At 40.7% G+C, this 25,946-nt stretch overlaps 2 protein-coding genes across 2 annotated transcripts in view; both read right to left on the bottom strand.

The window, feature by feature from the left end:
• Positions 1-8,177: 8,177 nt before the first annotated feature.
• wbp1la (WW domain binding protein 1-like a) lies at positions 8,178-16,166 on the bottom strand. The gene is made up of 4 exons (XM_068726887.1): positions 15,992-16,166; positions 14,560-14,662; positions 11,653-11,814; positions 8,178-10,853 (listed from the first exon to the last, which is right to left on the bottom strand). The coding sequence occupies exons 1-4, from the start codon at positions 16,058-16,060 to the stop codon at positions 10,372-10,374; spliced, it is 816 nt and encodes a 271-aa protein (XP_068582988.1). The 5' UTR covers positions 16,061-16,166; the 3' UTR covers positions 8,178-10,371.
• Positions 16,167-25,152: 8,986 nt separating this feature from the next.
• fbxw4 (F-box and WD repeat domain containing 4) overlaps positions 25,153-25,946 on the bottom strand; it is a 44,232-nt gene continuing 43,438 nt past the window's right edge. The window contains exon 9 of the mRNA XM_068718267.1: positions 25,153-25,946. This exon is cut by the window's right edge and continues 206 nt beyond it. The gene's annotated coding sequence lies outside the window, so the exon portion shown is untranslated.

The following is a 25,946-nucleotide window of genomic DNA, read 5'->3' as shown; positions in this document are numbered from 1 at the left end:
ATGTAGAAATTTTTGCAAATTTATTCAAAAAGAAAAACTGAAATATCACATGGTCATAAGTATTCAGACCCTTTGCTGTGACACTCATATTTAACTCACATGCTGTCCATTTCTTCTGATCCTCCTTGAGATGGTTCTACTCCTTCATTGGAGTCCAGCTGTGTTTAAATAAACTGATTGGACTTGATTAGGAAAGGCACACACCTGTCTATATAAGACCTTACATCTCACAGTGCATGTCAAAGCAAATGAGAATCATGAGGTCGAAGGAACTGCCCAAGGAGCTCAGAGACAGAATTGTGGCAAGGCACAGATCTGGCCAAGGTTACAAAAGAATTTCTGCAGCACTCAAGGTTCCTAAGAGCACAGTGGCCTCCATAATCCTTAAATGGAAGAAGTTTGGGACGACCAGAACTCTTCCTAGACCTGGCCGTCCAGCCAAACTGAGCAATCGTGGGAGAAGAGCCTTGGTGAGAAAGGTAAAGAAGAACCCAAATATCACTGTGGCTGAGCTCCAGAGATGCAGTAGGGAGATGGGAGAAAGTTCCACAAAGTCAACTATCACTGCAGCCCTCCACCAGTCGGGGCTTTATGGCAGAGTGGCCCGACGGAAGCCTCTCCTCAGTGCAAGACATATGAAAGCCTGCATAGAGTTTGCCAAAAAACACATGAAGGACTCCCAGACTATGAAAAATAAGATTCTCTGGTCTGATGAGACGAAGATTGAACTTTTTGGTGTTAATTCTAAGCGGTATGTGTGGAGAAAACCAGGCACTGCACATCACCTGCCCAATACAATCCCAACAGTGAAACATGGTGGTGGCAGCATCATGCTATGGGGGTGTTTTTCAGCTGCAGGGACAGGACGACTGGTTGCAATTGAAGGAAAGATGAATGCGGTACAGAAATATCCTGGAAGAAAGCCTCTTCCAGAGTGCTCAGGACCTCAGACTGGGCCGAAGGTTCACCTTCCAACAAGACAATGACCCTAAGCACACAGCTAAAATAACAAAGGAGTGGCTTCGGAACAACTCTGTGACCATTCTTGACTGGCCCAGCCAGAGCCCTGACCTAAACCCAATTGAGCATCTCTGGAGAGACCTGAAAATGGCTGTCCACCAACGTTCACCATCCAACCTGACGGAACTGGAGAGGATCTGCAAGGGAGAATGGCAGAGGATCCCCAAATCCAGGTGTGAAAAACGTGTTGCATCATTCCCAAGAAGACTCATGGCTGTACTAGCTCAAAAGGGTGCTTCTACTCAATACTGAGCAAAGGGTCTGAATACTTATGACCATGTGATATTTCAGTTTTTCTTTTTGAATAAATTTGCAAACATTTCTACATTTCTGTTTTTTTCTGTCAAGATGGGGTGCTGAGTGTACATTAATGAGAAATAAAATGAATTTTTTCGATTTTAGCAAATGGCTGCAATGAAACAAAGAGTGAAAAATTTAAAGGGGTCTGAATACTTTCCGTACCCACTGTAAATCAATAAACTAACTGCATTCCCATAAGTGTAGCCTGATTGATTGATTTACATCCAGTGCATGTGCAAAACAGTCAGGCAAGTATTTTGGAAGTGTGTTATTTTAAAGGTTTAGGTAAAGGCTGATGACAAATCAGTTTTTATTGAACTAAAACTGAAAAAACTGAATCTTACAGCTAAGTATTTTAATTCTGAGTTTAACCCTGGTTGTTTTTTTTTAATTTTCTTCCATTCTTTTAGATTCTGAAATGCATGTGGCTCTTCTGCCTTCTGGGTAGCCATTTAAATTAATACAGTGCCAAAACTAAAACTTTAGATTCACAATAGAGGAGTGTTTAAAACAACGTGTGTGAAAGAGTCATTAATATCCCTGCTCCAGCCTGCAGGATCAGTGCGGAGCATGGACTTAAACACTCACACATGTTCAAGTCTTCACTTGGCTAAAATAAAAATAAATAAACCAGAGGGTTTTAGACATGATTTTAGCTTGATTTAAAGCATGACCATCAGGGGACCTCCGAAATGTCCCGTTTGCGATGCAGTCCCCTCTTGGTGACTCTGTAACAACACCTAAGTCCACTGTTAAATATGAATGTAAGTGCACACACAGACACACACAAAAAACAGACATATAGAAAGATAGACGGACGGACGGACAGACATGAGAAACAGTTTGGCCCTAATCTCCTGAATATCTCACCATAATGGCCAAAACAGAAGTAGATTTGTGAACCACCAAGAAGGATCGAACAGCTCTGTGATGCAGTGTTGCAACTTGTGTGAAACATAGTCAGACACAGGACATACATGAGTTTTAGAGTTGTCCTAAGTTGAAAAGCATTAGAATACAAATAGTTCCAATGGCATCTAAGAGTACAAATGCTAGTAAGCATAAGCTTAACCGGTGTTACGATAATGAGGGGGTCTTTCGCTATTTTTTTTCTCCTGCAAGGGGTCTCTAGCTCCAAAAACTCTGATAACCGCTGAAGTTGAATGTGTGTTTCTTCTGTTTATTTTAGAACCACATATATACACACCCAAGCATCCAAGTTTAGATACATTTCCTTATGGAATTAACTTTCTGTTCTCTGATCGAAGTCCCTATCCTCTAAGGAGCTATCAATCTAGCATCCCAAAGTTACGATATCTATCACATAAAGATAAATGCAAGGAGGGCTGTAAGGCCCGAATACCTGAAACTAATGACTCGGTATGGGATTCAAACTTACCTCTGTATGAATTCAAGTGTGCAGGCAGCCTGATCCTGATGTTGGAGGTTGAAGTTGTAGTAGCATGTGAAGACAACAGCAAGCCCCAACACAAACGATGCTTGTTCGCACACCACGTGGCCCTCAATGCTAACCATCTAATCAGCTGGTCAGGAATCATTGGACCTTAAACAAAATGCAAACAGAGTTAGGCTGAATGTCAAATCGACCATTTGACGTATTATGAAGTGGCAACTTACTGCTATATTATTTTTGTATTGTACTGACATTTACAACTGATATTTGAAAAGATTTCAAAACAATGTAAGCTTTTGATAGATATCAGGATAGTTAATGCTGTGTGGAATGCTACTTGTCCACTGCATGGCCTTTTGATGTATCCAGGTGTAAGCAGTGTCGTCAACTCTTCAATGCACATAGTCTTGCATAAAACTTAGTGACTGTCTCTTAATAGAGACATCTTTAGCCAAATAATCACAAAATCACTACAGGGACATACACTTTGAAAATCTACAAAGGGACGGAGAAGATCAGACAAACTATTTACATTTTTAAAGCTATAAGGACACCCTAATCAGTAGAGGAAAATAGAGAGAAAAACAAACTACTGACATACCAGGGAAAATATTATTCTATAACCTACTATGTCTGTATTATAGAGACTCAACTGTTTAATAACTATCTAAAACTATGTATTAATTTATCCATTTATTCATGCTAAGCTATTTATGAATTAGTATCTATTTACAAAAATGTAAAGGTATGTGTATTATATACAGTACATAAGAACAAAAACTCTACTGAACTCACTAAAGCTGTGGGGCTTAGGCTACATCCATACTATTCCGTTTTCCAAACGAAAACGATCTCCGTCCACACGGCGTTTCAGCCATCGTCTCCGAAATGATCTCCGTCCACACCACACGCCTGAAAACGAATATCACGTGACTCTTCACGTACACTGGACATGCGCCGATGTAAACAGGAAGTATATTGTGGTATTTTGTAACTAAACAACCAGAGTAATAAAGTAGTCTTTAATGATCGTAAGTACGTTTTTGATACTTAAGATCTTCTCTCAAATCTTCCTCTATAAACTCAAACAGATACAGTTCGTGGAAAGTTGTATAAGTTTTATTTTTCAGACTTAACGTTAGTTACAGCGCTCCGGGTCTCTCTCTCCCTTTCTCCGCTCACTGATCTCTCTCTCTCTCACGCCGCTCACTGATCGCTACAATAACAGTTGTTTCCTCTGCAGACATGCAGACTTTAACTGGACAACAGCTGCTAGTAAAGACAACAAGGTCAGCAATGCCTGTAATCAGTTGTCCACGTTAAATTAACCTGGTAGTCGATCGCGGGTGTCTACGTCATCGTTTCCAAACTTATGCGTTTCCGTCCGTCCACACGAATACGCTACCCGGAGTTTTCAAAGTTATCCGGCTTCGTGATCGTTTCTAAACTCCTCCGTTTACGGTGCTCGAAAACGCCGGTGTAGTGTGGACGCTCAGTGTAAACGAAGCAAAACATATGCGTTTCCAAACGAAAACGGAGTAGTGTGGATGTAGCCTTGGTGCTTACCTAGGATGATCAACCAAGGGCTATCAGGAAGGGCAAGGGATGTCTTCACAGTTGCCACTGTGTCTGACACCTGTATAGGAGACAAAAATATTATTCAGGTTCTAAGTTAATGTTAATACAATTCAACAATGTTTTAACTATGGTTGCCATCAATTTCACTTTTATGAAAATAATTTAAAAAGATGGACTATGGTCCACTCATTATATTTAAATACTTTTAAAGGCTTATCTGAAATAAAGTTATCAGTTATACTCATATCTGCCTGCAAGATCAGGGCATCGCTCTGCTCTTTGAAGTGTGCCATCAGTAGATCCTGAATATAGAGGAATGTTATACCGTTTTCGTGGGAGAGGACCCTCTTCACTTCATTGTTGCTGGGATTTGCCTTGAAGTATTCCGAGATGATTCTGCCCTGGTCTTCAGGAAATGCCTCCATTATTCTTAAGATGTGAATATCTGTGAGCAATTCAAAGTGTGCACACATGCTCCTCGGCAGAAACAAGTAGGGCCACTGACTTTTAATGTCCTCCAGAGGGGCGGATGGTGTTGCACTGATCGATTTGCGTTGCAGAGAATATGTTTTCTCCATTAAATTGTTTATTTCCTCCCTTCCTGCACCCACCAAACCTTCATGTCTAAAGATATTTGTCATCTTTTATCTCAAACCTTCAAGGCTATCTTCAATTTCCTCAGGTGGTAGCTCTGGCTGCCATCTTGTGCCCCCATAGCTGTCTGCCAGTCCTTGGGCTGGGATAGCCCCTGTGGCATCCTTTGATGCTCTATGTCGAGCAAGGGTGTTGTTCCTGTACAAGTGCTCTACACGTATACTTTAACCTGGCTCAGAATTGATTCATAGAATCCAGCAATCACTGTCTTGCCATTGTTTATGGTATCAGCAAAGGATTTTGGGTATTGTCTTATCACGTTTCTGGTGATGATGAGGCATCGTGAGCTTGTGGGGTTAGCTTCATACTTTCTCATTTCATCGACTAACACGCTCACAAACTGCCGTCTGTCAGATGGCGAGGGCCTCTTTCCACTCATAACTGTAGACAGCAAATCCAGGTGCATTTTGTTCCAGTTCACCTGCAAGGCTTCAGGCCAGTTTTTCTTTATATGTGGGCGTGGAGATGGTTGAGGAGAGGACATGGGGCTGCTTGACCATGAAGGGCTATCAACAGGTGAGGTGCTTGAGGACAGCTGCCGAGGTGGGGTCACAGGACTACTTCTTTGATCTGAAAGAAGAAGAACACAAAGTCTTACTCTCACCAATTGTTGGTGAGCACACTGGATGGGCCTGATGAAGTCCACCATGTCCTCCTCTTGTGCATATTTCAGGTCTTGTCTGCTTTCTACTCCCTGCAGTAACAGCTTTTCGACCAATAACTTTATCTTTTCTTCAGGAAGACTTGGGAGTGTGTGCCTGTCATGGGTGTTGTCAGACATTACGCTAGGGATGGGACAGAATAGTGCAATGCAATTACAGACAAGCCCAGCGTACTGTTTTCTGGCAACGGGTAATAGTCTTTTAGCTCTCCCTGTGCAATACAAAAGTATTGTGCCGTTGTATTCTCTGTGTTGGATAGACAATGCACCCCTTGGTCTACTAGAAAGAGAGACTGGCATTTTTCAGTCACAAAATATACCAGAGTGCTTTTGGTAATGAGAATCAACTTAATCTTACCAAAGACCAGTCCCTCATCATTTTGTTCCAACACAACACACATGTTCTTTTTGTAAAGTGTACCTTTTACTTGAACTTTATGTGCAGAGGCCGTGTCAGATGGTAGCACACTAAGGTGTGCAACAGATTGTTTTATCTTGTCGTAGACATTTACATAGAAATCTGAACTTCTTTCAACAACTACAGGTGGTGGGAACACAGCACCAGTGCTTAAGTAAGCTTGTAGTAACTGATGTCTTTCACTTAGAGTGGAGCACAAGTTCTTGAAGTTGTGCAATTTCCAGGCACACTGTATGTGTTAAAGTATGTGTGCTTACTTTCAAAACGTAGGGTCCACAAGCAAGTGGGCCGAAGCACATTATGAATAATCTGGATAATACAATACATAATGGTGCTTTGGCTTTAATGGATGACTGGGGAAAGTATCTTGTCTACTGACAATGTACTCCTCTATCAGTACTTTGAAGTAGGTGTTGGGCCCATGTGTTTGGCCTCGCCATGTGCATTGAGACAAAGAAATCAGGCCTTCCTTTTTGCAGAGCAACCTGGAGCCTGATTTGGGTTTGATAAGCATTCAAACCTCCATTAGAAAGAAGTTCACACCAAGGTGTGATCTCGTCACCCAAATGCAACACTGCGGTCTAATTGGACGAGACCAGGGATGCCGAGGCGGGACATCCGGTTTCACGGCCAGAAGCAGCTCGCTTAGAAAACTGCTGAGCGCGCTTGATAGCATCGCTTATTCCTCTGGCCCCTGGTCGGACAAGGAAGCATGCAACGTTGCTGTATTTAAAAGAAAATCCTAGATTTTAAACAGTTTTAGATTCGCTGGACTTATCCACCAGACTGTTTGTTTGTTTTGTTTTTGTTTCGCTTCCAGGGAGAGGAAGTGGACAATTTTCCTGCAGAGGTGAAGAAACAGACTTCTCCAGAGAAAAATGACGACTTCTCTTTCTCTTCAAGTCGATTCATGCCAGTTACGAGCCAAAGAAATTCTCTGCACGGAGCTGTGCCGTCTGAGGACGGCGGTTGAAAATCACTGCATTAGCTGATTAGAGTGTGACACCATGAGTCTACAATATTGAACTTATTCACAATATTCTAATTTTCTGAGATACTGAATTTTGGGTTTTCATTAGCTGTAAGCCATAATCATCAAAATGAAAAGAAATAAACGCTTGAAATATATCACCGTGTGTAATGAATCTAATAAATGAGTTTCACTTTTTGAACTGAATTACTGAAATAAATTAACTTTTCGATGATATTCTAATTCATTGAGATGCACCTGTATATCCTAAACTAAAATGACCTATACAACAATGATGCCCTTTTATTTAATTTATAATTACCACCATATTAGTATATATACATACAATTTACAGTGTTGTGTACAGTGTGTATAGTTCATACGATATAGACTGTGTATAGTATATAAACATACACTGTGTATAGTATTTTGTAATATAATATTATGTGGCGTGACTGTGGCTAAATGGTAGACCAGGGTCGTCCTTCAATCAGAGGATCGGCGGTTCAATCCCCAGCTCCGCTAGTCCATGTGTCCTTGGACCCTCCCGTAGCTGTGAATGATGACATGTAGTGTGAACTGTGTATATACAAGTACAGTCCATTTACCATACAGTATACACTGTGTATATGTACAGTGTACATACACACACTGTGTATAGTATATATACACATACACAATGAATATATACAAAGTATGTATATGTACATACACAGTATATATACACATACAATATACACATACAATATACACTGTTTATAATATACATACAGTATACATTGTGTATAGTGTATATAAATACAGTATACACGTAAAGTATATATACACAGTATACATTGTGTATGGTGTATATAAATACAGTATACACATACAGTATACACTGTGTGTATAGTATATATACACATACAGTATACAGTGTAGAATATATACATACAGTATACACAGTGTATAGTGTATATAAATACAGTATACACAGTGTATAGTGTATATAAATACAGTATACACTGTGTGTATAGTATATATATACATATAGTGTACAGCTCGTGTAATGTTTGTGAGGCTCAATGGATCTCTGCTGGAATAGTGTGTTGCATAAATAAAGCTTTACTTTGCTTAAAAAACAAAAGTATTCCAAAAAGAAAAAGAGAGGACAGTAGCCATGTGTTCTCCATAACTTTTAATAACCATATGTTTTACAAAAATGCAACAGAAAAATAGAGTTTTTATTTAGCAGGTTATAAAGAGCATATATACAGAGTGTAGCACCGGGTGCTGAAGACCACAATTCAATGCTGTGTGGAAAAGTGCTCATCTGACTCAGTTGGAGAAAAGTCCCCTTGGCGCACCGGAAGGACACATTATATACATGGGCCCAATCCCAATGCCCCCCTAAAGCCTCAAAACCTGAACCCTCAGGGACTTACTGGCGTAAGTGTTTGAGTGCGAGAGACTGTAAGGGCTTGAAATGGTGCAAATATGAATGGGACAGTACTTTGCTGCAACATATCAGGTTACAATCAAAAATGATGATGTACAATTGTGGGTATTTTATACTTTTTGAATGTCTTCCAGGCTCTTTCCTAGCAAGATGAGAGGTCATTTCAAATCATCTATTTACTCGTTTTTGTCAAAACAGCTTAAATGACAAAATTAAATGTTTATTGAATAAATAAGAAATGTTTACGTCTCCACGCTTTTATTGGTTACCCCGTGTTTAACGCCCCATGACAATGAATTGTGGGACACTCGATGATTTGACAGCGGGACAGAACTGAACCCTCACGTGTGAGTGTGGCGTTTGGGATTGGGCCATGGAGTGCTTCAGTCAGTCATTCCCTTTGCATACACACAAGCTCGTGGATCAACACACTCTCGACACAAACCTGTGTGTCCTTTAGCAGAATAAACACACTGACAGCAACATGTTGAGTTATTCTCATTTGCATATCTACAGGTACATGGATTAAATGACAATGAATCCATCATTAGGTGCACTGAAGGGTTACTTAAGTTATCTCTAAGTCAAAGAGACTCAAGAGCTGTGATCAAGTTCACCTAAATACTTTCTACTCAAGAGGCTATATAAGGCTACATGTTATGGCACTATGGCGTCTCGAAATGAGATCCCTGTAAATTCTGACTTAATGGATATTAAGTGTGACTTAAAGTCTTGTGAAATTCTAGATTCAGAATGTGTCTGCGAGAGGCCTAGCTGAAGACACCAGAGTCCAACAGGTAGAAGTTGTTTCATAGGTTTGTCTGTGAAGTTGACAGGCGGGTTGAAAACTCCGTGGACAACATAACTACAGAATGTTGCCGGTGTGGCTCTTAGGCTGCAGTTTTGACACCGATAAGTTACACCAAATGTAGCACAGAGTTGAGTTACCAGTTCAACTTTAAAAGGCAAATTGGATGAGACCCACATGTCATTTTCGATCATGATAATGACACATATGTCAGTCATTTTTGTGGAAAATCTGTCTCGAAGCTGTTAAGGACACAGCAACCAGCCAGAATAGTCTGTTTTTGGCACAAAATAAAATAATCCAGCAAAAATACCTGACAACTTGAGATACTTCATCACATTGATGCTGAAGAACTATAATGCCCTACATGGCCTACTACAACCTGAGATATTGAGAATAAACAGTAACAGATAATAGTACGGTTTATCGCGAGTATATCAGTATCAGCGTGTAAACCAGAATCAAAAAGAACCGTTTGAGGTGGTTTACATTACACAATTGCTTTTACACTGTAAGACAGTCTGGTTGAAATCAAATGTAAGGGATCCTTATAAAAAAAAAAAAAAAAGTACATGTTAGGTATTTTTTGTAACAAACGTCTTTTTAAAATTATGGATAATTCGTCATTATGCATTTGGCTTGAGAAAAAAAACTTCTCAAGTATCAACATCTGCAAAAACCAAAGTATTGGTTGAGTTTGAGCTACCATGGTATAATCTAGTCTAATGCTACAGTCAGTTACATGGGGCTCTGGGACTCAGAGAACCATTTAAGTAGATGTGAAAAAAAAAACATCAGTGCTGCTTCCTCACAGGAGAACATTTCAAAAGCAGTCGACATGAGCAACTGTCCAAACTTCAACTTTTAAATGAAGAGGAGCTGGGCTAAAAACGTACCCTCTGCTTCAAACCAGAAGTTGCATCATGTAACTTTACATTTTTAGAAACTGTCAAAATATGTACTCATACCTGCCATTCGTCTCCAGGCCTGTCACACACACACTGGTGTTAATCAAACAGACCAAACCCCTGAGCACCAAAGGTGTGACATTGTAATCAGTGACCGCTGCAGAGTTTCCAAACTGCAGATATTAAAAGACATCATTGCGGATTACCTAAGAGACTGTGGCTCTGTCTCCACAGCCGTGTGTCCATCTGTGTTTTCATGAATGACTGCACCGCTAACGGAGCTGCGCTCAAAAGAGTCGGGACCGCAGCTATCGCATGGGTCCTCCGTTTGACCCGCCCCCTCTTCCACTGTCTCTTCCTCCGTCTCTAAAAGGCTGCGCTGATCCCACAGCTCCTGGCCGTCGCACACTTCGATCCCGGAGTCCCCTGTGAAGCGCCGGTACCTGCCCGGCGTCGAGTCCTTGTTGGGATTGTGAGCGCCGTGGAGGTGGGTCTGCGTGACCTCCGGAGTGGTGGGGAGTGGCGCGTCGCCGGGTACGGAGATGGCCAGGTGGAGGCGGGGAGATTCCGCAGGTGGGTCCGTGGGTGGGGGTGCTGACTGCAGAGGGGTGTAGGGGGGAGGCGGCGTGACGGGACGGTCAACCACCTCGTCATAGTCCGGCAGCAGGTAGGTGGGCAGGAATCCTGGAGAATGACACAATACAGACAAGAATGAATGACGAGTCTCAGTGTCCCACCTAAAGGCTGAACACTCATTTTGCCGTCGTCTTTGTTTACCCTTTTTTTGCCCCTGGTAACCACGTGTTTAATGTCACTTTGATATGAATTGTGAAAGTGTTCATAAAAAGTAAAGAATGTCTGCGAGAGAGCCCCAAGATTCGACAGGGGGGACAGTCCTAAACCCACGTGGACGTTTCGGGAGCGTGCCTCAAAGTCCGAGAGTTCGTCGGTGTGGAGATTGGGATTGGGCCTCAGTCGTGTACAATGACTAAGGATGTTTAGCTAAGCTTAATTCCATTTAGTTTTTCTACTCCAACATTCTCACGATTGCAAAAGACTGGAGGGTTTAAAGCTGCACTAATCAAATGACATGATTTAAGTGAAAAAGGGGTCAAACATCCCCAACTCTTCAGTTCCCCTCAGCTCTATGCTGTGTTTTTGCAGGAATTCTCTATGTACGACTGTAACCTTTAAAGACACCCACTTGATTGTCTTCCTCTGCTGACTGCTAAAGCCTCATTATCTTCAGTAGAATTCAAGAATGTATATTTTACACAAATCAAGGACTGAGAACCTACACATTTAGATATTTGAGTAAGTAAATGTGAACCTAAGTTCAGTCTTGTGTGTTGTAGATGGAGTTCGTGAGTGAAAATTTGACAACTTGTCGCTCATCGGACTTGCAAACATGCACACCGGGTCAGAGACGTAGCACCTAGCTATGTGTGGAATGTGCAGAGGCAGCAGCGTGCCAGACTCTCACTGAGATAGAGGGGTAGCTGGGAGTTGTTGTGAGCCTCTCGGTACGCGATGAGGTTGATCTCGTTCTGCCGGCGCTGCTGCTGGAAGCGCTGCTTGGAGCGCCAGTGCTGACAGACGCAGCAGCCTGTCAGGATAATGATCAGAGTCCATACCAGCCAGAACCCTGCAGGGAGCCCACAGTACAGAACACACTTAATACATATCTAGACAAATGGTGCAAAGTGCAAAGAAGAAGAATATAAAGTGTATAAATATAAATAAATAACTGTCAAAATATCAGCTTCAGTACTGAAAAGCGAGTATAAATTGTTTAAAAAAATGTTTTTTTTTTGTTGCTTAATTCTTTTCATTGACAAAATAAGCCAAAAATCTCACTTCACATCGAATTTTAATGTTGTTTTGACACAAAAAGCAACACAAAAATATTGAAGAATAATGATTTACTAGAACGTGCTAACTTTCAGTGGGTGTGTCACTGCTGAGAAAGTGGTGAGATCTGTCTTTGTTCAGATCTTACAGACGCCAACATGCATCACAAGGGGACAGCTCTATGTCCGTCAGTTCACACCTGGCATTAGAATGTGACCACTTGATTGGATCTCACTTCCCCGTTCTATACGCAAACAAACACATACATGATTTTGGTTCATAAAGACCAAATGCGTCAGGCAGCAATAGGGGATAATATACTACATAGTCGGGAGTTTGGGAACACTTTATGAACCTAAAAATATCAGGTTATTGTCTACTGGCCGGTGGACGACGGTGGACATAGCTTCAGAGAGGCGGGAATGAGAGCAGGTGGGCGGGCAGGTAAACACATCACATTGTTATGACAATAACACCCATAACTATGGATGCACCAATCAGACTTTTTCAGTCCCTAGCAATAGCTGGACTTCGGTGTGGCCGATATCAGTGTTTAATCAATAAGCTGCATGTCTCACTGTGTGGAAGAGGCTGGGAAAAAAAAATGTATGTGTAAAAGAATATCAAGCTTGACTTTACATTGCTTTCTTAACTTTGTTTAACAAAATATAACAAATTAATACATAGATATAAATGTGCCGAGTTGTTATTTATTATAAAAGATCCTCAAGATTAACAGGAATTCAAATTGAAGTGTAAACCACTTTAAAGCAGCGACAAATTGGTTAATAGGGATGCCCCCCGAAACTCGGTTCTAAACGGGAACCGGTTCTAAATTAGTAAAAACCTGGAGTATTGATAAGGTCCGGAGTTAACGGTTCTGCTATCGATGCTTTAGAACAGAGGTATTCAATACATTTCAGCGAGATCCTGAACATCACAGTAACATTTAGACCCATATATATTGAAGTAGCCAACAGTTGTATTAATGTCTGTATGTAGTCAACAACTACAAATAAAGAAAATTGAATAATATCTCAACAATATTTATTGTCAGTTTTCAATTTGAACTGGCTGAATTATAAATAATACATAATCTAATCATAAATAAATGTTCTTTAGTTTCAAGTAAAATAAGGGCTGGATTTAACAATAAAATAAACAACAGAAAGCTTTTGAAAAATGTGACTGTTAAAATAAAAGGTACTTCATTTTAGAAGAATGCATTTCACTGAATTGCCCTGCAGCTTTAAATTGAGTTAATTCAGGGTAAAGTGATGTCAACCAAGAAGACCATTTGTGTGCAGGGATTATATCTGTGGTTATTGAACCACTTGTTTCAGCTCTATTCCTCTCTGTTAACATCATTGTTGGGCAGTGAATTAATGTGTTAGAATTCTGATCATATTGGGCTCCTAAATTGTTTATTTTCTGTGCCTTCATAACGGCTTTGAGTGGGTACGTTTGCTCAAAAGTTGAGTGCTTTGTCTCGTAGTGGTGCTTTACATTACCGCTTTTAATAATCACCGCGGTCTCTGAACATATGAGACACACTGGTTTTAAACTGCCCGTAGGAAGAATTAATATATAGGAGTCTGTCCATTATTGGTTAAAGACTCTGGTCTCACTGACCACTTTTTTCTTTTTGGAGAATGTCATGTGAAATAACTTCTCTGACTCACGTACTATTCTGCGACGACTCGTTCTGTCACCCGTCTCCCCCGTGGGTGTAAATCTCACTTGAGTCGGGAAGTTTATCAAAATACACATATTTGATTGGCTGAGTAGCATCACATGATGTGATTTACAACGCATGTAATTGGTGTGTTTCCGTGGTCCGAATCCGGACCTGGACCGCGGTCCGCCTATTAGTAACCCCTGGTTTAGAAGTTACAGAGTGAGATCTCCTCATCTCAAACCTCCTCTCTGTCTTTGTGCTTTACTGACACACACACACACACACACACACACACACACACACACACACACACACACACACACACACACACACACACACACACACACACTACAGTACACACATCATGGCGGAGATAACAAAAAGATTATACATCTATAATAAATATTTGGCTTTGACGTTCTTTGTATCAAAAATGCCAGAGATTGTTCTGAAGGGCTGGGAGTCCTTAAGTTATAGAAGCACCTATATGCCATTTTAAGGAGATACAACAGGGCAGCCGCACAGCAAAACAAGTGCTGATTGTAGGTGAAAGATCAGTCACAGGGCCCGGCTCCACTCGTTTAACTGGTACAACTCCTGCTCGTTATCAGACATCACATCCTCAATCTGTGTCATCCCTTTTGTTGCATTTCAGATTTCCTCTCATTTAAAGTCTATTGTTTGTGGATAAAGTAAAAAACTATAAAGCAAATGCACATAGTATAAACTGTATGGATTGATTTATTGACACATTTATGCGCTTGTAGTTTTGTGTATTCCTGCTTCATGTCATTTAATAAGTGTCATGACGAGAAACCATTCAAACTCTATCACTGGATATAGGGGAGGTAGGTAACTCACACCACAGTTCATAGTAGTAGCTGCAGCACTGCGTCTCTCCACAGCAGTGACCCGACTCGCAGATGTAGCTCTGATTGTTTACTCCCTGGCACACCAGCCTGGCCTGTAAATACACAGACACACCGCTCAGTCACACACACTGGATAGAAGAGGCAACGGAAACAACTTACAGCATTCTGGCACGGTGATATCAAGAGCAGGGCATTCAAAAAAAAAAAAAAAAAACACTTTACAAAGCACCCTCTTGCATTGCAAGCACATTATAAATACTTTCTCACTTTTTTAAGTGATTACTTTACATAGCTGACATGTTAGCAGCAATATGGCATGTAACATCATCTACTAAATGAAAAACAACATCAGCTGCGAGCTACTTAAATAATGTCCTATGATTATTCATAATTGTCATACTGTAGGTGTGTGACAGCACACTCAGAGTGCTCCTGTTTTTACCTTCGCCTCTCACACACACAAACACACACACACAAACACAAACACACACACACACAAATGTCAGTTTTTTTCTATATTGTAGAAAAGCAGCAAATGTACACAGTTTGATATAATAACCGTCAATTGTATTACCGTGATACTGGTGTATCATTACAACCCTAGTTGTAGAATGATCAAATCATTCTAAACAAGCTGCATGTCTCTGTCTTACATATTGTTGCTTCTCCTGCTGAAGTAAACAAACTTGAGCTCAGCTAGAATCAGATATCACATTGCCTGAGTAAACACTGCTGCATTACTCAGACCTCACTGGAACTGTGTAACACAGGCAGCCGCTGCTGTGGATGAGACCCCACCTTAAACTACCATTTCTACATGCAGCAGAAGTAATACTCTCCAAGAAAAGACTAATTCTTTGGAATGTAATACAGCTAAAAAGCCGGTATTAGATTAGATTCCAATGTGTCACTTACATTCATCACTGTTTTCAAGATGTAGAGCTAGTGGTGGCAGACCTTCTTGTCCCATTTCACAGTCTCTGAACCATGAGTATGATACCATAAGTGATCAATACATCTACAGTATCTTGATCTGTAACCACATTTGGCTAGATAGTGTCACTAAGGTTTGTATTTCCTTAAACAGCTCACCACAGTTAATGTTAAAACAGAAATCAAAACGAGTGTTATTGCTAACGAGTTAGCTTCTAATATACTATTTCAACAGCACTGCTAACTTTAGTTACATTACCCATGTTTGCAACTGTTAGGGCGAATAAACGTCCCTCCCTCCAAGCAGGGACGTTTATTAATATATCAACGCACAAGCTAGTAAGTAGCAACCAAATAATGAAAACAAAATACTTGTTCAGTCAAACTCGGGGTAATACGTTTTAGCCAACAGGCTAACTAAGTTAATGTAGCTAACTAACTAAGCTAACGTTAGCTGTTCAAAAAACGTCGGCTAAGTTAGCTTTTACCTCTGTGACTGTGGCCTCCGTCGCTGAATTTTCCTGTCCAACGATGAACTTAAGTGACGCCATTGCCATAAAATATAAGATACTAGTATAATTTAACCGCTATAATGTAAATTAACAGTCGCATTGTTAACAAAACGTCAGTCTCGGTGGTTTAACCAAAACAAAACAAGTCCGACTAAACTTCAACAATCTGAGAACTCTCAGCCATTGGTCCATTCTTCAACGTAGCCGGTATTGTTTCGGACAGCAATTGGCCAATTCTGTTGTCCCTCTGAAATGGTGCTTTCAATGACATCCGCATCATCTATCACCAGCAGGCGGGGTCTTTTTTACCTCAGCAACAGTCAACAGTCTCTTCAAATACGGAAGTGTTGCATTCACGTTGCATAAGAAAACAATATTTGCCCTGTTTTTCTGATGAACGAGGTAATTATCTCGATAGATCTGAGAAAAGTTTGCATCGAGAAAATCTGCTCTGTTTATCTGAATTAACAATATTCCCCAAATCCTGCAAGAATACTGATACTTTGAGTATCATATTTTAATGCTATTACTTAAGTAATTTTAATTAAATCTGCATTGTGTACTGCGTGAAGGGTACAGCTTATTCTAAGGTATCAAAAACACAACCATTTAAATGTTCAGGTGATTATACAATAAAGGAGACGTATCATTAATGTTATACTCCAATTGCAACACACTGTTGCTTTAAGCAAAACCTTTGAAGGCAGGACTTCTACTTGTAACAGAGTGTTTCTATATTATGGTATTGCTTTACTAAAGTAAAATATCTCTAAATCTCTCAAACCCAAACCAAAACAAACATGGATTAAACTAGTCAGGCAGGACAGCACCGCTTCCATGAAATCAAGCTCTCAAGTAAACAAGAGCTTCTCTTGGGATTTCAAGGTATGTCATTAATTCAGAAAAACAAGAGCAGATTTATTTTTTCAATGAAAACTTTTCTCAGAGTAATCATTCTCTTGCAGAAAAACAGAGCAAATACGAATTAATGCATTATATGCTTCCGAAAGCATCTCAGGATTAAAACATAAATTACGACATTATAAGAAAAGGTTTCCTGAACGAGTCTGGGGCTAGCTGGTTAGCATGCTAATTTCAGTAGACATCTCTGCTAAGCATCACATAGACGTCTTTGACGTAACGCCAACACTGTAACCTTTTCACATTCTGTTGATAATATTTGTTACTTTTTTTAAATGTTTAAAACTAAATTCTGATCAGATCTTACACAAATATTTGGATTACAACTCTTTACAGAGCTATGTTTTTAATACTTAATGTGTCACTGGAGTTTTGACCCCTCCAGTGCTCACTCTACACAAGTCGGCCAGTTTAATAGTCCCATACAGCAGAGTTATGCTGAAGCAGTTAGTTGACTGTCATGAATCTCTGTAGGATATGAAATCGGCCGAGTTAACTTCCCCTCCTCTCTCTTCCCCTTTCCTTCCATCTCTCTTCTCCTTTGAACTTTTTCGGCCCAGTCCAAGAGAACAAAAGCAAACAAATCACATTGTCCTTTCGGGGAATTTCGGCTTGTTCGCCGCCTTTCATGACCTCTTCTTATAGGCACCTCTCTGCCTCTGCTCATTCAGTGTCCCCCAAGAAAGTCAATGGTTCCTTACATCCCAGTTTGACAAGTCAGGAGGATACACGCTAATCCCCTTAATCTGGCCTTTCTCCCGCGCGCAGCCACAGGGAGAGAAGGACCACAAGAGAGTAATCCTGTCGGAGAGACAATAGGATTAAGGGCCCGACCCTGTGAGTGACAATCAGGTATCCACTGACTGATCTGCAAAGCAGTAGACCCCGGCCACTCTCCCTTTAATGTGACTTTATTTTTGTTTGGCAGGGCCCGAAAAGGATGGGGGGTGAGGTAGGGGAGGGACGGGTGGGTTTTTGACGGGCTTTGAGGGGGCTGCTGGAGGTCTGACAGGCCTGTGGTCCCCTAAGCACCAGGGATACGGGAATGACTGACAGGTGAGGGGTAAGGGCTGGGAGGGTTTGATATGGGGGCTGTGGGCTTGGGAGGGGAGGGGCACAGATACAGTTAATTTCTTTTATAAAAGGTGTTTTAGATGATATGAGTGTGTGTATTGTTGATCTGACAGCTACACGCAGACACCCATGTGTGGCAGTTTGTTCATATTCCACTAGCAGTGGTTGCATACATAAAGATATTTTCCCTGTAAAGGGGAAGACAGAGACACCCTTTTACCTCACAAATAATCGGTCGATATACTGTTTTTAAACACCTCATAAATATGTTTTTACTTTTAAAGAAAAAAGCAGTCGGTCACTGTAGCTTTAAGCAAACGTTAATCAAACAGGAGAAAATAGTGCATTCATTTGGGACTATGTTCAGCGGCGGATAGATGCTCATTTGGCGTTCTTTCACGTCATGTGTGTAATATCTGAAAAATTAAAGAATGCAATGAGTCTTATTTGACAAAATCGATCCCACATGTGAACGTGTGCTTTTGTAATGCATAGTGGTGTAAAGTGACACCTTAATTTGGACTTGCATGACAGAAGCACAAAGTAGTTATTGGTTATTTCAAATGTGAAAATTAATTTCATATTTTTTTGTGAGTTTTCTCACATAAACAGTAATATTATTAAGATGGGATTCAAGGGGTGAAACAGTCAATTCGCAAATAAAAAAAGTTCAGTAATTTCCTAAACATCTGGTCACTGTTTACTAAAACAGATGGAAATAGCGTATTTGTTGGGGACTATTTTCAGCGGCGGATTAATGCTCATTCAACGTTCTTTCATGTCGAGTGTGTAATATCTGAAAAATTAAAGACGTCTTATGTGACGAAATCAATCTCACATGTTAATGTGTGCTAAAGTGACACATGAATTTGGACTCATGTGACAGAAGCGCAAAGTAGTTTTCAGTTATTTTAAATGTGAAAATGAATTTCAGATGCAGCTCCCTTGTTTAGGGTTTTCTCACATCAACAGCAATATTGTTAAGATGGGGATTCAAGGGGTGTGACAGACAATGCACAAATAAAAACAGTGTCTCGAGGTAAAGAAAGAGTGTTTTCATGACTATCCCTCTGCTGCCGTGATCAACCTTCACTGTGTGAACACCAGATGGCCCCATTGGTACACATATGTCTTCAGTAGGACTCAACCAGTAGAAGTGTCCCCCCCACCCCCCCTGAAGCCAAGCTGAAGCTCCTCAGGTCACAAGAAAGACAGACTGCTCGTTGAACCAACACATTGAACACAATAACGAGTCCAGAAACCACGCAAAAAAACCTAGAGCAATGAGTGTTTGCTTCTGATATCCGATCCCCCTCAGTTTCTGCCACCACCACCGCAGCCGGGAGCCGGCTCGTAAAGAGCTGGAGGAAGCAAGCCTCGCATCCAGTGAAAAGAGACGCGGTCCGCTCCATTCAGCTCCAGTGAACTTGGCCAAAGAAAACAAATGGTCGATTCTTCACATCTCCTCGTGTTACGGTGGCGGTCCTGTTAAGTGCTGGGGGTAAATTACAGGTTAGCCATTGTGTGAAAGGGAATGAGTCATTAAGCTGGTGGATTTCCATGTGTGACAGGTGCCTGCAGTGGATGCTCCGTGTTTGTTTAGGCGAGCTGGAGCGGCACTCGGAGTCGATACCTGTGGAAGTTCCCACTGAGGGCTCAGGTGAGGTGTCAAAACGGGTGCTGACCAAAGACAGTGACCCTCCTGAATGCCGTTTACAGTTTTTGCCCAACAGAAGAACATGGACAGAATACATACATTCTGGGAAAACCGCTTGAATGTGATAAGAAGATGGATGTCAAACTCATGCCCGTGTGTTAGGCACAGAGCTTGGGTCAGACTCCAGGTTACCCTCGCTCAACATAAAGACTGGAAGCAGGTGGAAACTGGTAGCCTGTTAGCATAGAATAGCATGTCAAAAAAGGTGTGCCCCAAAAAATTCATAGGATAGTATGTCTAAAATAGTCATAGCATGTTTAAAAAAAAAAGTCCTAGCATGTCAAAAAAGTAATTGCATAGTATCTTTGAAGAAGTCATAAAAAAACGATATTATAGTAAGTAATAAAATACACATTCCAACAGTTCTAAGCTTACCGATTCACACGTTACATCTCATTTAGTCTGCTCACAAACACATATGCAAAAAACACAGTTTGTAGTTTTGGAGGTATATGTTGAAACTATTTCTTGATGGAAAACAGTTAATTAATTTGTCCGCCCAGCACTTCTGTGCAGTGTGTTTGTCAGATACAGTTAGTGAGCAAAGACTTAGTTATAAAAGACCCCAGTTTGATTTACGCGTCAGTGTGACCGGCCATCATCTCCCTGTCGCCGCCATGATTTTTTTGTATCATTTCCTGTGAAATATTGTCTTTTGGTCGGGTGTGGATGCATCTGTTGGGACGGCACCACTTTGACAGAACTTGGTCCTGTTTAGCCTTTGCATTGACCTTTTGCAGCTTTTGCTGGCCAAACTTGGAAAAACTCATTAATTTCTCTGACAATCTGTAAATCCAATAGATTCAGAATATGGGATGCACAATTTGTACAAATGATTTCAATCTCCCAGTTATCTCCCGGTTCAATAAAAAATCAATAATCAGGTGTAAAGGTGTTGAGTGGCACATGTTTTTTGTTCTTGTAACCAGGCTAGTGAGACTCTAGGAATAATGATGGCATCAGTCGTTTCAGCCAGCTGCCCAAAACAGCATCTGTTTACGGTGGATGTATGGTCCTATTTTTTTACAGGACAGTCAATATTTTTTTTTAAAGACATAAGCAAAATCATATCCTAATCTTACCAGGTGTTTATTATTGTAACCATGACAATGAAGATCCCCCAACCTTAAGTACTTATTTTGGACCAACCATAACCTTTCACTAAACCTATAACCAAACAGTAACCATAGCGTTGTCGCATCATCAACAGAAAGTTTGCTCATCCGGCAGGGAGTCGGGGTGGTCAGGGATACAAATTTAAACTGAATTTGAGTTGCTTCATCTGCTAACTGAAGGTCTTCCTCTGGAGCCATCCGCTCTCCTCCTGGCAAAGTAGTTTTTGCCATGAAAACTTTGATATAATAATTTTGTTAAATCCAGAATTTTTTTTTCTCAATTGAAACCATTCCGCTTCCGTAGGAGGTATAGCCATGGCAATTTGTCTGTTTTCCCAAGGTATTTCCTTTTCCAATTGATGCCGTTTTTGTGGCTCTCTAATTACATCCAGCATCTACCAAATTATTTCCACTGCAGGAACTTTCCCGGGGGGCCAGGAACTTCTTTTACCTGACCTTCATGATGGGAATCAGGAGAGCCAGGGCCTATTCAGTTCTTGGGCCAGCCAAAAGGTCCCTGTTCCAGCATTTCCTTGATTGCTTACAAAAAAAAAAATCAATGACCACAACAGTAGCAGCAGCCTCAACAGGTGGATCAGTAGGTGGTTGAATTGTTTGGACACTTTTTTGGGCCACAGACCCATGTATATGTTTGAGTCAACCTAGTAGGCTAGAAATCACATTGGTATTAGACATTTCTGCAGATTCTCAGTATAATTATATATATTCTGCAGTATAAAGACCAATCAGAAACTGACACATTAATTACACAGCAATTATATTTTAGACTTATGGCTGCCACTCAACTAAAATGAAGGAGGTCAAAGTTTAGTATTATGTGCTCGACAATATTCCATGAAAGAGAGAAACTAAAGAGAGGTGGAGCAGATGCAGCTGCTTTAAAAAAAACAAAGATTCGTTTGAAGTGTGCGGGTGAACTGTGTGGCATGTTTTTTTATGGGGCCGATGCTCGACAGCAGCTTTGTGCCTCATGATGTAGCAGCACCTTCTGAAATGGATGATGTCACCCGACACACAGGTATCAGGGATGAGAGGGCAAGGCGGCGGTCTAAGCTCCAAAACCTTGAGTGACACTACAGAGGAGGAAAGACATGTGCAGACAAGAAAACACACCGCTCAATACCAGGCCATTCATCCACTGGACCCAAACATCTACTACAGAGGGTAGATACATGTTCTAGAAGCTGAGATTTAAGGGAGTGGCAGCGTGGTCACTTTCGTAATAGTAACGTAGTTTTGTCCATTTGGTCCGTCTCGAGCTTAAAGGCAAATGGTAGTAGATAAAGGCAGCTAAGACAAAAATATTGAATAAACAACAATATTAGAATGGTTTTGTAAAAGAGGCAGGCAGAATTGTTCTTGTTATTTGCGTTATTACAAATGTCAGTAGGATTTTTAATTAAGTTTTCTCTATGGTTGCACTTCGGCTGCCAAGTTTCAAGGAAAAAAGTGTTGGCATTGTATGTTTCTACAAACCACAGATGGATTGAATGTCGATTTTTTATTTTCTGCATTAGGTCAGGACAAGTGACAAGCGGCTGTTATTGGTAGTAACGTGGTATAATTATGAGTACAACAAGTAAGACAATACACTTTGGGAGGTACTTTCCCAGAGGAAAGCAATGTTCACATCCCGCGCGAAACCAACATTTTACGTTGAATTAAGTTATGTTTTTATTTGAAGATAAACCAAAATCTTTTTTCTAACCTTAACCAAGTAGCCTAAACCTAACCCAAGTCAGTGTGTGGGAAAGCAATTCTGCCACATTTCTCTGTCAGAATAAATCATTTTTTTTGTATACTTCACAAGCCCGTTTTACCTTTTGTGTAAATGTACAAGAAGATTTCCTTCCAAGCAGTGGGTTGGTTGGTTGGTTGGTTTGTTTGTTGTTGGGGGTTTTTGTTGGTTTGTTGGTTAGATGAATGGATGGACGAAGACAGTGCTACAGTCTGGTCCTTTTGATAAAAAAGAAACAACATAAAACCATCATAAAACATACAGTTAGAGACATTTGACATTGACAACAAGGCAGATTGGAGTGCTAAGTGCAAAAGTGCTCGAGAGGTGAGAGAGATCTGAACCAGGGACATTGCAATGACCAATAGGACACCAGTACCACAGCTGTATTTTTAACATTCTTTACTGTATCAAATGTTACGAATATTTCAATGACTGCAGTACAGCCACACCACTACCGTTACTGCTGCTATTATAAGCTTTATTAGACAGTTTACAGTAGGCGTTGTTTTCCCTCGTATTACTGGCCTTGGCTAAAGTACTAATTACTGATCATGTTTGACAAAATCCTCCACCAAGAAAATCTGGGGTGTAGAGTGTTGTTGTGGAGACGGGCCTCGTCCCCGCCCTCTATGATTAATTCAAGTGTAAGGAGTCCCTGGGGGTCACATCTCCTGCATGGGTGTGCAATGTCTGTACGCACCCTGGCCACTCCTCGTATGTGGCCCTGGCATATTAGCTAATGGACGACATGATCTAATATATGCCATTAATGGCCAGCCCAGACTCACAGTGTGTGGACAACCCGGGACATGAGTGGCTGCTAGAGCAACACACAAGTACAAACTCATACACGGCCCTGTTAGAGTTCTACTGTATGTTTCTAACACTCGCACACCTTCTATGTGAAGGCTTGAAAGGTCTTGTTTCTACAACTTCAGTCTTATTCTCAGAGTTTTGTCCGTTATTTCATCAAGTTTTATCAGTTATTGTCCCATTTCACTCTCTAAAATCTGGGAACATGACGATTGCTCCAACGGGTCGACGGGATGGAAACAAACAAAAATTTTATCCAGATGATCTAAACCAATTTATTTGAAGGTCAAAGTGAAAGTGAGCTCGGATTATAGTAATAATCCCTTGTTGGACATGAAAACCAGTGAGCAACATCAAACTACAGTAAGAGCAGTAATTTAAGATGTCCATATGGATATTGTAGTGTTATACAATAATAGTACCAATAATAGTAAATTAATGGTGATCTTGTAAGGCTATATAAATACATTTAGGATTATATTAGCCGATTATTCAAAAGCCAAACAGGATAAATGGCAACGAAATTTTAAATAACAGGAATGCACTACTGTTCTTGTTTTGTTGTTTGTCATGTATTTACTTGTGGGCTACTCGCAGGAAAACGCAGGAAAAATAGTAACCTTATATATGTCGGATATAATGCAAACCTTTTTTTTTTGCAACCAGTGAATGGAAGTGACCATATTTGGACTGAGGAAGAGTGACGTAGCGACGCCACATACGACTCTGGTAGCAGTAGCGACCTATCAGTCACAAGGTGGCCCTACCCTAAAGCATACTCGGCTTTATGGTCTATTTTACTCTAAATAGACCATCATTTACTAAATGAACATCATGCTGTACTGAAGAAGACTTGAAACTAGTGATTGAGACCATAAACTCATGATTACAATGTTTACTGAGGGAAAAAATCAAATGAGAAGTAGAGTCATTTTCTCATAGACTTCCATGCAACCAGACGAGTTGCCCCCTGCTGGTCAGTAGAGAGAATGCAAGTATAAGACACTCTTCACTCTTCAGAACTGGAGGTTGTCGCCTGGTACAAATACTTAGAGGATAAAGGTGATTCTGATAAAAGACAATTGTTTTGACGACGGCCAAAAACCACTACTGTAATGACAAGAAATGAAACTGCTGCCGCTACTTTAAATAAATCTACTCCACAGTCCTGAGCAGTTTGAACCTTCGTTCCTTTCCACTGACTCCTTCAACTGACCACCCACACCCACACACTCCAGCTGTTCCGTTACCATGTGTGAAACACCATGTGCACTGTACGTGTGGTTTGATGATCACAGATGTGCGATGACGTAGATTTGATCTGCATCCATCAAATGGATCTTAATATTGTACAGTGTGGATTTGGGGGGGGGTTCCCCCTCCAGTGTGTGATCTCAGGTGCAGGGGTCAAATGTATGTAAACCCAAACAGTGTGTTTCCACAGTGATGAGATGGGTTTTTTGTCAAGAGGCTAATGTGCCTTAATCCCTTCAAAAAGCTTTGGGGCAGTCACTCCAAATTGTTGTGGAAGAAAAAGGGCCGAGCTGTGTTTTTCCTCACCGGGTCTTATTCACTGGCTCTGCAGACAGTGTGCGCACATGACTTTTTTTGTAATGTGTTGAGCATTTGTGCTCTCAGTGCCTCAAGCTAACGGATTAGCCCTTCTTCCCTGGCAGGCACCAGCATGCTTCTCACCTCCAACAAACGAGTCCTGTCCAGCTCACTTTCAGCTCTTTATCAACACAGATTGTTGCGATTCAAAAATCCCATTGATATTTATCCGATGTTTTTGAATGCTAACAAATAAATGTGTGTTCTTTAATTTTCTGTTACAGGGTCTACAGATACATATTCATCTTAATTATGGATACAAAACTCCAGGAACATGTTTACATTTTTCTAAAAAAAACAAACAGATTAATGTAACACAAGCTAGCGGAGCAGTGGCTAGTGTTATGGAGTGTAAAATTTGATTTTTGTTGGGGATTCTACTTGCCAGCATAATAACCAATCACATTTAGCTTTGTAAGAGCTATGTATTGTTGATTCATGTTGGTAGGTAGGCCTTTCCTTGGCATATACATTCCATGAGATATATGTATATGTATATATACTGTACATACATACATGGACACAAACAAAACTGTGATTGACCTGCATTCATCATGTTCTCTACCTTCTGGGATGAACCACGAAAGTGGTAATAGTTAGTTGATGACAATTAGAAAGAATGCAGAAGGGACTTCCTTATTGGCTTCACTTTTCAGAAACAAAGGTTGCAGGTTCTTGGAGCCTAGAAGAGCACCAGGGACTAAAAGTCAGGATATCTTGGCCCCTTTGCTGCTTTGACCATTCTTATCTCTTATAAATCCACCCACTTTATGGAATATTATATCACTGTGACATGGAGAAAAAGCTCAGTTCTTCCAAAACCAAAATCATGGAAAATACGTTGCTGGCTCAGAATAAGCAGTTCCTTTCAAAAAGTTATTTTTTTGTGTGAAAATAGACAGCTTTATTGAACAGATT

The sequence above is a fragment of the Cebidichthys violaceus genome, unplaced genomic scaffold, assembly GCF_023349555.1.
Source record: "Cebidichthys violaceus isolate CVI_PGR_0920_01 unplaced genomic scaffold, fCebVio1.0.p SCAF_10, whole genome shotgun sequence".
Taxonomy (NCBI): Eukaryota; Metazoa; Chordata; class Actinopteri; order Perciformes; family Stichaeidae; genus Cebidichthys; species Cebidichthys violaceus.
The sequence above is the reverse complement of the archived record's forward strand: the minus strand, read 5'-3'. Positions and strand labels throughout refer to the sequence as shown.

Bases quoted from the DNA above. Each gene is read 5' to 3' on its own strand.
- wbp1la (XM_068726887.1), bottom strand. From the start codon at position 16,060: ATGGCAATGGCGTCACTTAAGTTCATCGTTGGACAGGAAAATTCAGCG. The intron at 14,663-15,991 runs GTAAAAGCTAAC...GTGTATTTACAG, and splicing joins CGGAGGCCACAGTCACAGAG to GCCAGGCTGGTGTGCCAGGG. The intron at 11,815-14,559 runs GTGAGTTACCTA...GGCTCCCTGCAG, and splicing joins CTACTACTATGAACTGTGGT to GGTTCTGGCTGGTATGGACT.